The sequence below is a fragment of the Bos taurus genome, chromosome 20 (genome assembly GCF_002263795.3).
Source record: "Bos taurus isolate L1 Dominette 01449 registration number 42190680 breed Hereford chromosome 20, ARS-UCD2.0, whole genome shotgun sequence".
Taxonomy (NCBI): Eukaryota; Metazoa; Chordata; class Mammalia; order Artiodactyla; family Bovidae; genus Bos; species Bos taurus.
The window spans coordinates 58581570-58595292 of NC_037347.1; the positions used below are offsets into that span (position 1 = coordinate 58581570).

Here is a 13723-nt window from a genome sequence, read left to right on the forward strand (position 1 = left end):
ATATAAGTTAAATGAGCAAGGTGACAATATACCACATTTTTAATAACATCATAGCTCAGTATCTTTATGTACTGGGCACATCATTAGGCGTATTCAATGCCAACTATCACTTGAATGTTCTAACCTTCTGGAGGCGGCTTAAAACCCACTCAACTACAAAAACACAGAAGCAGTAGGTGGGCTAGGCTCCAGGGATCCCAGAACTCTAGTTTCGGCACCCCACCAGGCTGGCGCCCTGGCCCGGCCCCGGTGGAGACAGCAGGCTGGCAGAATAAGCCTAGGACCCAGTCTTTATTCTGTCATTTTCTAGCTGCAGAACCTCAGATGAGTCATCCCTAAGAGTCTCCCCAACAGTGGAGACCAACAGTGATGCGGGAGGATGGTAATGAGACACAAGAAGCCCCGAGTGGGCTCACAGCACACAGGCCGTGAGTCTGTGTAAGCTGTCGGCTGAGCCCCTCCACGTGGTCACCATCAGTGTCTCCATGCCTCTAGGGGTGGGACTCACCCTCGCTGATGGGAGCCCGTTTCCTCTTCTGGGGTGTTTCTCCAACGCTCAGATGTGTCACTATTCTACAACCACAGATGACGTTGCTCTGTAGGCCGGGTACCAATGCCACGACGGTGAACGAGAAAGACTGGATGTTCCTCCATCCATTCACACCTGGATAGACCGTCCTCGTGTGTCTGCAGCACGACCAAGGCCGTGCAGAGGACACTGCTCGGGGTAACACAGGGACCTGACCCAGACCCGAGCTGGGGGAGGCTCCCCTGAGGATGTGAGGCGGGGCTGGGACCCAGAGCCTGGATGGGAAATTGAGGGGGACCAGCAAGGCTGCATCCCCTTGGGAGACACTGATGCTGAAGAGCAAGGAAAGCCCCCCACCGGGTTGGAAGCAAGAGGCTGGCGTGACCAGACCTGTCACCACCACATGCGTCGTCACTGCTTGGGGTCACGAGGAACACGTCCAAGTCCCCTTCCACATGACAGCCTCTCAGATTAGTGACCATTTCACAGGGACACAGGATGTTCTGGGCTGGAGGGGCTGGAATTCTACTTGTTCTCCGAGGCCCGAGTCACACCACCCCCTTGGCAGGACAAATCCCTCCCCTGGTACTCCCCGACTCCACCCCCCGCCAACACCGTCCACACGGCAGGCGGGTTCCAGTTCAGTGTATTCATGACTGTGTCCCCTACAGGCCAGAAAGCCCCTCTGAGGTGACAGCTGAGCCTTAATTCCCTGTGGACCTGGCCACTGGTGCACACGTGCGCTCCATCTTTGAAGCCCGGAGAAAGCAAGCAGAAGCATGAACTTGAATCCACATGTTCTGACTCAAGGTCAGTGCCCCTTGAATTAACTACACAACCGCCTTCCCTGAGTATGTCTCTTCCAAGAATTCAAAACAGTTAACAAGCACAAACTCTAAAGGCAGCTGTGGTTCCCACAGTGCCTTTTCCTCTTCTGGCTCAGACAGTTCTCCCCATGAGGCCTCACTTGACATGGTTTGGTGTGGGTTGGCAGGGCGGGGGGAGGCCTCTTCATCATCCCTGTGACCCTTCTGGGGACCCACCCCAACTTAAAGTGTGACCATGGGCTGGAACACACTGTCCTGGGTGTGACACAAGCAGGGGAGCCATCAACCACGTGACCACTGCTTCGCTCTCCAGCGGAGTCAGCAAGCTTTCCGTGCAGGGCTGGAGAGGGAAGATTCCAGGCACTGCCGGCCATCTGGCCTCCGTCCCACCCGCTCACATTGGCCCCTGGAAGAGTGGAAGCAGCCATCGGACAATACACAGCAGGGCGGTGTCCCAAGAAAACTTTCCTAGGGATGCTGAAATCTGAATTTCATGTAAGTTTCACATGTCAGGAAAAAGGATTCCTTTTTTGATTTTTTCCCCCTATTAAAAAAAAAAATGTAAAGAGCTTTTATAGGTTGCAAGCCACAGAAAAACTGAGTGACCCATGAGCTGTGGTTGACCAGACTCAGTCTCAATGATCCATTCGCATTAATGCAGCCTGTGGTCTGGTACTGGCCTCCACCCCTCTCCCCTTGCTCTTTCTTGAAGGCGGGAGACTATCTGACAGCAGGTGTTCAGACTCTCCGCTCAGCTCAACCCACTACTGCCTGCCTACAGAGAGAGGCCTGGGGGGAGGCCGGCTCTCTGGGGGGGAGGCCTGACCTCTGAGGGGTGAGCACACCCACACACCGCCGCAAATCCACCAGGCCACACCACCTAAGACATAAGATTTTACTACCCAGCTGACGTTAAAAAAAAACAAAAACAAACAACCCTGACTCCCATGTCCACCTTTTGGTAAGTTCACAGGGCAAGCTCTTTGAGCCCCAGGAGCTGGCACGCATCCCCGCAAAACTTCACATCACGGGACTCGGCTCACTGCTCCCACCCGCCACGGCTTCTGCGGTGCTCTGTCCCCCTCTCAACTCTTAGACCTTTAAAGATCAAGCTTGTCGTCCACATCCCAACACAGATCATTCATGAACACATGACCCAGGGAGAAATAAAAGGACACTCTGAGACGAGCCACTTTCACCCTGCAGTGATTTTTCCATTCCTCAGAATCATCTGGCCTCTGTCACTAATGAGTACTAATCCTTCTAATTGGCTTCCCTTCTCCAACACCATTTTCCAGTCTGAAGTTGGTGGTGTGTGTTTTTTGATTTTTTTTTTTTCACAATGGATGTGTCATTTTTAAAAAATCTTTTGGGCTTTTCTTAGTTGTTGAAAAGACCCACATTCTGGCAGCCAGTGGGGTCAGCTAGAGAGGCCTCTAAACAAGTGAGAAGGCAATGAGGCATCACTTATTGCACCATCCCAGCCAGAAGCCTCCGAGAGCTGGCTCTCCTGGAACCAGGAACTGGCCTCACCACGTGACCCCAAGCACCACCGGAACCGACTGAGAAGTTGGGCTGGGCCCGTGAGTGACAGGAGCCCAGGGTGGGGGCCTCCCTGTCCTCCCCCTCTTGTCTCTCAAGGACCTTCTACCCTAACATGGTCTCTCAGATCTGCTCTCCTAAAAAGAAAGCAGAGGCATCAAAACAAACCCATCAAACATTATAGAACATCGTTCTCAAAGTCTGCCAACAAAGGTCCATGTAGTCAAAGCTATGGTTTTTCCAGCAGTCATGTATGGATGCGAGAGTGGGACCATAAAGAAGGCTGAGTGCCAAAGAATTGATGCTTTTGAACTTTGGGGTTGGAGAAGACTCTTGAGAGTCCCCTGGACTGCAAGGAGATCCAACCAGTCAACCCTAAAGGAAATCAACCCTGAATACTCATTGGAAGGACTAATGCTGTAGCTCCAATACTTTGGTCACGTGATGCAAAAAGCCAACTTATTGGAAAAGACCCTGATGCTAGGAAAAATAGAAGGCAGGAGGAGAGGGGATGGCAGAGTATAAGATGCTTGGATGGGATCACTGATTCAATGGACATGAGTTTGAGCAAGCTCCAGGAGCTGGTGAAGGACAGGGGAGGCTGGCGTGCTGCAGTCCATGCGGTCACCAAGAGTTGGACACGACTTTGCGAATGAACAACACAAAGTCTATTGACCAGCAACATCCTTATCACCTGGGCATTCAGAAATACAATGGTCGGGCCCCATGGAGGCAGAATCTGTGATCTACAATAGTCCCAGTAAGTCACGTGTTCACCGAAGCCTCAGAGGTGCTGCCATGGAGCAGGGAATCACACTGGCCCTGGCCCTACCTGTGGAGACTCTGATTTACTGGCTGGGGTCCCGGCGCCTTTTTTTTTTTTTTTAATTCCCAGATGGTTCCAATGCATCATTGGTGCTGAGAAACACTGCTTTGTGGTCAGGGCTTCCTCCATTCTTGCCTATTTCTGTTAGCTCAATATATCACCACCTGCCAGTTAATCTCCAAAATTACCCTTAGGGGAAACTGCACAGATAAAAAAGTCTCCCTGGTCATGTCATCCAACAAGTTTAAGAGCCCCCCGTGCTTTGTACCTCTTTCCCTCTGGCCAAGGCAAGGAGCTACTTTTATCAGTCAGTGGCTGTTTTTCCAAGGCTGGGAGCTACGCCAACCGAAAAAGGAATTTTGCTGTAATTAATATTAAAGGAGCCCAACTGTATATTAATGTATATTAATGACCAACTGTATATTAATAACCTCCAGGGAGGGTGACCCACTCCTTCTGGCTTGCCCGGGACCTCCTCAGTTTCAGCACTGAGAGTTCCTCATCCAAGGACACCCACGGTCCCAGGGAAGCCGGGGTGGATGCTCTCCCAACCCCCGGGCCCGCTGGGTCTGACCCTGATTCCTCCCTGCTCCCTTGCCTCTTCAGATCTCTTTGCTCCAAGGTGACTGGCTGCCCTCAGCGTCTCCATCAGCGCTCAACCCTGCCTCCGTGCCTGCCGTTGGGATGCACTCGTCTCTCTCTGGGATGCTCTTCACTCTACTCACTCTCCATTCTCGGCTCAGAGGTCACCCCAGGGTCAAGCTTCTCCTACCCATCCCAGCCCCGGGCTCCGCTCTCTAACAGCACGCGGCATCCTCTTCATGGCACTCATCACAGTTTACACAACTGTGTTTGTGTTTGATTAGGGTCTGTCTCTCTGTGTAGGTACATGTCTTAAGGACTGGGATTGTTTCTGTTTTCACTCTGCTTTCTTGGTCCCTAGAAACACAGTAGACAGTTCCTAAATATTTATGGAATAAATAAAATGAATCAATGGAGTCAGAATCCAGTCCATGTGTCTCCAGGACAGACTGCCAGCCGACCCCAGGACTGTTCGCTCTTCTTCCACAGAAACAGAATCTTGACTTTGGCTAGATACGCAGCTCCTCAGAATAAAGACATGGCGGAATTGTCATGTGCTGGTACAAGGCACAGGATTTTAAGAAGCTGTGAAACAACTGAAGTTAAACTAGACTTGAGTTTGTTTTTTTTTTAATTCATGAAAGGTGGCACTGAGAGTGAAGCAGGCAGTCCCTACCTCTCCCAAAGCCGAAGCCAAAGCAAAGGCTTGGAGGCCAAGAAAGCGTGTTGAGAGGCATCCACAGCCAGAGGATAAAGAAGACTCGGATGTCACCCGCCTTCTGGCGGCCCAGAACACTGCAGCTCAGGAGGCAGCCCAAATATCCTCAAGAGAGCGCTCCTAGGAGAAACAAATTTGACCACTAGGCCATCATCAAATTCCCTCTTCACCACCAAGTCAGTCGTGAAGAAAGCAGACGACAACAACCCACGTGTTCGCTGTGGATATCAGGGCCAACAAGCACCCAGTTCGACAGGCTGCGACACTGAGGTGGCTAAGGTCAACACCCAGACCAGGCCTGATGGACAGAAGAAGGCCTGTGTCAACTTGCTCCTGACTGTGACACTTTGGATACTGCCAACAAGATTGGATCATCTAAACTGAGTCCAGCTGGCTAATTCCAAATATATAAGTTTTCACTATTTAAACAAAAAAAAAAGACTCAAAACATCACTCAAAACTTGCACCACAGGCAAGATGCCCTGAGCGGGGACAGAAGACACACGAGCCCTTGACAAATGCCAGCACAGACTCTGCCCCGAGATGCCCGTACGCAGGTCTGCAGGTATCACACGTTGACCTGAGAGCACACAGCCTTTCCCACAAAGGCCTCCATGGAGGCGACCAGTTTCTCAAGGACAGCAAGAAACAAAAGAGGAAGCTTGAGGAGCCTGGGGCAGGCGTGAGGGGTCTGCAGCTGCACACGTGATGGGCCCAAACTGTGAATGCATCAGTGAGGCCTATGTGGGAGAGGACGCTGAAATATCAAAGCACGAGGAACAGGGCAGTACCGCTGCTGCTGCTGCTAAGTCGCTTCAGTCGTGTCCGACCCTGTGCGACCCGATAGACGGCAACCCACCAGGCTCCGCCGTCCCTGGGATTCTCCAGGCAAGAACACTGGCGTGGGTTGCCGTTTCCTTCTCCAATGCATGAAAGTGAAAAGTGAAAGTGAAGTCCCTCAGTCATGTCCGACTCCTAGCGACCCCATGGACTGCAGCCCACTAGGCTCCTCCGTCCGTGGGATCTTCTAGGCAAGAGTACCGGAGTGGGGTGCCATTGCCTTCTCCGAGGGCAGTACTAGGTAGGTGTATAAGCGGTGTCTGTACTAGTCCTTGTTATGACAGTCAGCTGAGAACCCCAAAGGGGGTTTAACCAATGTTTAGGGAACAAAACAGAGGGATGAACCCATCTAATAAACTCGCTCTCAGGTCGAGTGATTTTTCTCTCTACTTCAGATTTCAGAGGAGGGAATCAATAGAGTCGAGTCTCTCAGGGCTTCAAGTGCAAAAACTGAGGGACGCCACATGGATATGAATAATTCCATTGGCTACATTTGCATTTCAAGATGCCGGGCAGCCTTAGCTATGAACCGAACTCCCGGTCAAGCGACAAGTAGAATGAGACATAGCTGATCCGGCCTGATGATGTCAGTGCCAGCAGCCCTTCACACCTGGATGCTGACTGAGGATCCTCAGCACGCTGCCTGGCCCTCTCTCCCACTTCCCCTGTCCTCTCACCTGTCCTGGCAGCCAATCTGGAGGACACAGAGCACCCAGGTTTCCTGGCACTTCAGAGCTCTCACAGCAAAGCTGAGGCCCTCCTGGGACCTCCACCCTGGTGGTCCAGTGGCTGAGCCTCCACGGTCCCGAGGCAGGGGGTCCGGGTTTGAGCACTGGTCAGGGAACTAGACCTCACACGCTACAAGAAGGGTTCGAATGCTGCCCCTGAAAGACCTCGCCCGCCATAACTAAAGATCCTGCATGCCGCAGCGAAGACTGAAGACCCCAGGGGCTGCAACTAAGACCCAGCGCAGCCAAATTAAAACAAAAAATAACTTACCAAAGAAAAAAATAGTTGAGACCTTTCTATGGGATTCCCTCATAGCTCAGTCGATAAAGAATCTACCTCAAGGCAGGAGACCTGGGTTTGATTCCTGGGTGAGAAAGAGCCCCTGGAGACCCACTCCAGTATTCTTGCCTAGAGAATCCCATGGACAGAGGAGCCTGGTGGGCTACAGTCCATGGGGTCGCAAGAGTCGGTCGGGCACAACTTGGCGACTCAACAACCAATCACAGGTCAGGAAATATATCCACAGTGTGCCTGGTGTTACTCTAAGACCTGGAAGAAGTTCAGTTCACTTCTCTTCAACCTGAGAGATCAAACGTTCTGGGGAACCCTCTCTGCCCTGGCTTAGAGGCAGGTTTTACAAGTGGTTCACAGCCTGTGTCCCCGCCCACCTCCCCTCCTGAGCCCCTGGGGACATGGCCTGTGTCCATAAGGCGTGGTGGGAACAGGAGTGCTGGTCCATTGTAAGGGGCACACGAGAAGGCAGGATGCGTGGCTCGCTTCCTTTCAAGAGAAAAAGACAGCTGTATTTGATTCACAGTTAACAAGATTTACAAAAATGGTTGGGGCTCTTGCCCAACCCCAACCCCACCCCCTGCAATCAGGGCAGGGCCTCCAGGACAGCCTGTCCGATGTGCCCGAGACTGAGAACCCCAGTGTGTTGGGTCCCTTCCAGCCACCTGGGCTTGACATCTGATGTCCACCTTGACCTTTGAGGTAGAGCCCAAGGCACAGAGTCCACCTGGGGTGCCCGAGCCCTGCAGGCCGGGGCCAGGCCAGGCTGGGAAGGCTCCTGAAGGACCTGGGGGCTGCAGGCACTCAAACCCCACCCAGGAGGCCAAACCCAAGTATCAGGGCAGCTACTGGTGCTTGGAAGAGGGGCTGGGATTCTGCTTCTCTCTGAATTGGCAGAGGACTCTCCTGAGAAACTGACTTCCAATTATGTTATTTCTCCATCTTCTGGAAGACTGTGTGTGCTGCTAAGTCACTTCAGTTGTGTTCAACCCTTTGTGACCCCATGGACTGTAGCCCACCAGGCTCCTCTGTCTATGGGATTCTCCAGGAGAGAATACTAGAATGAGTTGCCGTGCCCTTTTCCCGAGGATCTTTCTGACCCAGGGATCAACCCTTGTCTCTTATATCTGCTGCATTGGCAGGCAGATTCTTTACCACTAGCGCCACCTGGGAAGCCCGTAGGAAGACTAACCCTAATATTCAATAAAAAATAAGCAACAAGGGACTTCCCTGGTGGCCAGTGGTTAAGACTTCACCTTCCAACACAGGGGATACAGGTTGGATTCCTGGTCTGGGAGCTAGGATCCCATATGCCTCACCACCAAAAAACTGAAAGGTAAAACAGAAGCAATATTGTAACAAATTCAATAAACACTTTTAAAAAAATGACCCAGGTTAAAAAAAAAAAAAATCAGTTACAGGATAAGCAGAGAAAGCACTAATAAGGTGTTTTAAATGACTATGCATCTAACAATTCCACATACACTTAAAGTCAGAGTCACCTGGTTAAATCAACAATAAGACTTACTATTAAATTCTTAATTCAGAATTTTATTGAGCATAGCGTTTTACGTGCTATTTCTGGGATTGTTGTTTATTACCTGGGAATCCCAGCAACAGTACTAACAGACAATGGTCCTCAGTCTTCTAGAAATGAACATAAACGTTTTATTATCCTCTTATTTTAAACATGACGCCACCTGTCTTTTCTGGCTCGATTAAATGAAAAAGTAGAAAAATAGAATGTGACTCGTATAAAAGGTCACTGGAAAAATGAGTACACACACAAAAATTTTTCCTGTTGACTTAAGGTAAAGTGACATTTAAAAGTTTTTCCATTAAATTAATTACAAATCAATAAATGTATATACAGCCTCTGTTTCCAGAACAGATTGTCCTAAGTAACTGAACATTTACCAGAGGATTCAAGGGGACAGGAGAGAAAGGTCAAACCCTCCATTAACTCCTTTAAAAGGTACATAGAGACTTCAAAGCTGTGTATAAAGAAACACACGTGTAGGAAGTTTTAGCTCGATAATGGTGACTTTTTCATAATCTTCTTCCGTACACAGACGGAACACAGAGTTCCCTTAAACAACAATGGTATGAAAACGATAACCCAACTTTACTTTAGAACAACTTAACTGTGATGAGGTAACCTTGGAAGCTATGGTTTTTCCAATAGTTATGTATGGATATAAGACTTGGACCATAAAGAAGGCTGAGTGCTGAAGAAATGATGCTTTCAAAATATGGCGCTGGAGAAGACTCTTGAGACTTCCTTGGACAGCAAGGAGATCAAACCAGTTAATCCTAAAGGAAATCAGTCCTGAATGTTCATTGGAAGGACTGATGCTGAAGTTGAAGCTGCAATATTTTGGTCACTTCGTGCAAAGAGCCAACTCACTGGAAAAGTCCCTGATGCTGGGAAAGATTGAGAGCAGGAGGAAAAGGGACAACAGAGGATAAGATGGTTGGATGGGATCATGGGCTCAATGGACATGAGTTTGAGCAAACTCTGGGAGACAGTGAAGGACCGGGAAGACTGGCATGTTGCAGCCCATGGGGTCGCAAAGAGTTGGAAGTGACTTAGCAACAGAGCAACAACAACAAGCCTCGGAAACCAGAGCGCGCCCAGGTATTAGTCTGACTGTTTCAGGAGACAGAAGCAGGCGGATAGTTAAGAATCTGTTGTGGGAGGGGCCAGGCTGCCCAGTTTGAATCCTAGCCACCACTTACTAGCTGGAAACTCTGAGGAAATTCCGTGACCATCCTGGGCGTCACAGGGTGGTGGTTGTAAAGATTACATAACACTCTCCATGAGCAGTGTCTCCAAGTCCAGCACCATACCCACTGCTACTGTGGCAGGGACAGCCTGCGGGCTGGAGACTGCACCTACCCACTCCCAGGAGCCAGGGAAAAAATGTCACTTTCAAATTCAGCAATTGTGCCAATCAAAAGAGTTTCTACTCAGCTAAAACACATGGTACCATAGTTTACCTCTTATTTGGTATTTAGTCCATCTCACAGACACAGATGGAGAAGGAAATGGCAACCCACTCCAGTATTCTTACCTGGAGAATCCCATGGACAGCAGAACCTGACAGGCTACAGTCTGTGGGGTCGCAAGAGTCGGACACGACTTAGCAACTAAACTACTACTAAATTTCCCACTGGAGAAGGAAATGGCAACCCACTCCAGTATTCTTGTCTGGAGAATTCCATGGACAGAGGAGCCTGGCGGGCTGCAGTCCATGGGGTCACAAAGTCGGACACGACTGAGTGACTAACACACACACACACACACACACACAGAGACACGGAAGAGTAGAAGAATAAAAGTGGGACACAAACAAGCCGACATAAATAGTGGCTGTGGGCTACTTGCAAAATTTTAAGCATTCTGTCGTGGGCTTCTGGTGTGGGCATGTGTTTTCAATTGCACTGTTTGTTTTCTTCTTCCTCAGCCTTCAGACTGTTTTTTTAAGGAAGGGAAACCTTTCTCTTCAAGGTCACAAGCAGCTCACAGAGCACAGGGAGCCAATCACTCCTCTGCTCCCTGCCACCACGGTCCCTCCCAGGGTCCCCTGTGTGTGGTTCCGCTCCTGAAAGCAAAGGCCTTGAAGGCACAGGCAATGGGACAGGCTGCTGGTTCTCAGCTCTCCTCTGCAGTCCGCTAGGAGCGGCTGGGTGTGCCTTACCACCCTCAGCCTCCACCTGCCATCAGGCTGCCAGCTCTTCTGATTTGCCCTCTCGAGTGAAACACAGAGACGCTCCCCAGGAAAACTCACCTGCCTGCCCAGGGTGGTACCTGTGAAGACCCCAGGGACCAGGCCAGAGGCTGCATAGGGCAGGTCAGAAAACACCTGCTTCAAACATAAAGTAGGTCATCCCTGAATGGCTCTGGAATAAAAGAATCCATGATATTGAGGAATACACATTTTAATTAACAGGAAAGTTAGTTAAATGGGAAAGTGGGGGCATCTACAAGTTTATGTGGGACACAGTTTCATAAAATGGGGATAAAAATAACAGCTACCTTCTAGTATAATAATCACTATAAGAATAGCAGCTAACCTTTGAAGGCTTATTAGGGCCAGTGGTTCTAGGCTCTTTATACATAAGAAAGACACAAGCAGCACTCAAACATATTAGCCATTACCATTATCTCTAAACTCTTTTCCCCAAACAAAATATTACCCAGAACAGCATATAAAACAAGTAAAGAAACACAGGTTGTTTATGTGGAGCTGGAGTGAGGGGACTTGGCGTTTGGGCCCCACCCCTTCCCACACCAGACATTTGTGTCCCCCAGGTCAACTCCCAGGGGCCACAGGGAGCCCTGTGGCTCCTGAGTACACGGTTGAACACTCATTTATCCCCAGTTCTTGGTACTAAACAAATGGAGATGGGCCTCAGCAAGAAACCCCAGCAGTGCCCGAACCAACAGGAAGTTAAATACCTTGCATGGTTGCCAGAAGCTAGAGGAGCCCCATGGAGTGGCAGGCACACAGCCCTTCCTCAAACACCAGACCCCGGGGCAACGCTGGGACTGGTGAGCTTAGTCGCACTTCCCTGCTTCTTCCCATCTTCTGCAAATGACCCATGGTGCCTCTTCCTGGTCTAATATTCTGCTGCTGACAGTGTCTTTCCCATAATACCATGCATGTTTAGTTCATGATTCTCAGTATCCAAATACTTAAAAAGAAATAGTTAAAATGGCTACCAAAAAACTCCTTCCATCCCTGTCTGTTCAGTGGGATTTCTTCTGCTGTTGTCTGTTTTATTACCGGCAAATGATACTTGTTAACATTCACTATTATCTCAAAAGTGAATCTTGGTCTCTTACCAAAAGTCTTAAGGGTAGCTAAAAAAATTGAAAACAAAACAAAAAAAAAAACCTGTCTCCACCCTAGCATTGGCAACTGGTTTTAAAACTTTGTCCATCCCCCATTCCCCACCCCCACACCCCCAAACATGACCAGCAAAGAAGGGAAAGTATGCTCTTAAGTCCGTGGAGGTTATGTTTTGAAGAAAGTTTTCCATAACCTGGTCTTTGAATCACACTCTTCCACTGACACACGGACTGCAGTCTCCATGGGCTGGGGCCGAGGAAAGAATTCTCTTTGCGCTCATAGCGCTGGCACACCCTGAACTTGGTGCGTTGGCAGGGAAAATTCCTGGCAACTCCATTAAGCCCAGAGTAAGACATCTTTCCGCCTCCCCAGCTAGCTTTTTCCAGCTGTACCCCTACCTCCACTTCCATCTTTGCTCTCTCTGCCAAAATAAGCCACAGAGAAGGGAAGAAAAATCACATAATAAAAAGTTCAGATGAATACACCCACAGGAAATATTGGGCTAATTCTATAACAATCCAAGGTGCAGAAAAGTTGAAAAATGAGATCGTTCTCCAAACTTTTGGGAGTGGGAGGCACGTCAGTCACCAGAAGTCTTGACTGAGAGGGGCTTGATGGATCAGCTTAGCCGCGTGCCTTCGTTTTTAGGGACCAGGATCCAGAAGTCCGGAATGGTAGACGTCTAGGCACACGGTTCCTGGGCGGAATGATGTTTAGAACTCCTGTCCTAACTGAGAACCCTGCTGTTTTCCCAACACACCCAACAGTCTGCTGTGTGAAGTAAAAGTTCCTGCACGGACCAAGAACCCCCAATTAAGAAACTGTCCTATCCAATTTTCCATCGACGCTGCAACAGGCGCGCGCTCTCCCCAAATGCACCGATGGGTGGGTTCTCACCCCTGGGGTGGCTTCCAGAGACACACGCAAACGGGAACGTGCTCCAAGGTGAGAGGCAGCTCCCCTTCCTCAAACTTGGGGCTCAAAGGCTCAAACAACCCCCTCCCCTCATCCGGCGAGGGCGGAGACCCTGGCGATCTGCCCCCGGTGACATTTTTTGGGTTTGTTATTGTTTCAAAAACCGGGAGTTTTCTCCGTTCGCTCATCGGGTCTCGACTGCAGCGAAGGTGTGGACCACATCCTCTGCCGGCAAAGCGCGAAACTCGTCCACTTCCCTCCGACAACGACCCAGAGAGACAGCGAGCTCGGAGGGGACGCCGCCGCTCGTCGGCGCCAGTGCGCCCCCGCCAAACCCCGTCACACCGCACCCCAGATAGAGCCCGCGCTCTCTGTCCGGGAACTGGCCAGCGCCGCCTCAGCGGGTCGCTTGCCTCCTCGAGACCCGCACCAGCCCTGCCTCCCGGGGGGGCAGCTCCTGACAGAGATGCGCCCCACCCCCGACGCCCGCCCCAACCCTGAAGCCGGTTCCCCTCCCCACCCCCTGGGACTCCCCACCCTTCGGACCGCCGGTCCCGGGCTTCCCGACGCCAAAGGCTGCGCCAACCAGGAGAGCGCGTCCCTGAGGGCCCGGGCCCACCTGAGGCGTGGTTGCGAGGCCGGTCCCGCTCCGGCGCGGGGCTCTTCCGCGCCGCCATGCCGGCCGCGCGCTGCCGACGGGCGCGGAGCCTCGCCCGCTGGGTCTGACGGACGCGGCGGCCGCCCGCCGGAGCCCGCGGCTCGCTCCCCGGCCGCAGGCTGGTGGGCGCTGGAGGCGCGGGGCGGGGAACGCACTCTGCGCTCACGCCCCCGGGCACCCCAGGGGTTCGACGGACGCGCCGGAGCGCCAATGGGAGGCCGCGCCGCGTCCGGGGGCGGGGGCCAGGTGGGCGGGACTGGGGGAGTGGGCGGGGCCTCCGCGCCTGTCTGGATTCCCGAGCCTGAGCGGCGGAGAGCCTCTGGTGTGCTCTGCTAGGATGCGGGAAGCTACTGCTGGGATGCAGACCCTCGTCTCAGGAACTATCCTAGCAGTGCCACCTGGCGGAATCC

At 51.4% G+C, this 13723-nt stretch overlaps 1 protein-coding gene across 2 annotated transcripts in view; it reads right to left on the reverse strand.

Moving 5' to 3' along the window:
* The window catches only part of OTULINL (OTU deubiquitinase with linear linkage specificity like), a 31049-nt gene extending 17615 nt beyond the window's left edge, over window positions 1-13434 (reverse strand). The window contains exons 1-2 of one of the 2 annotated variants that reach the window (XM_010816847.4): window positions 13275-13434; window positions 10676-10787 (exon numbers count right to left, since the gene is read on the reverse strand). Coding sequence is in view for 1 of the 2 variants with exons in the window: in NM_001102171.1 (NP_001095641.1) it covers window positions 13275-13332 (58 nt within the window). In the remaining variant the exon portion in view is untranslated. 2 annotated transcript variants of the gene reach the window in all.
* Between the last annotated feature and the right edge of the window lie 289 nt (window positions 13435-13723).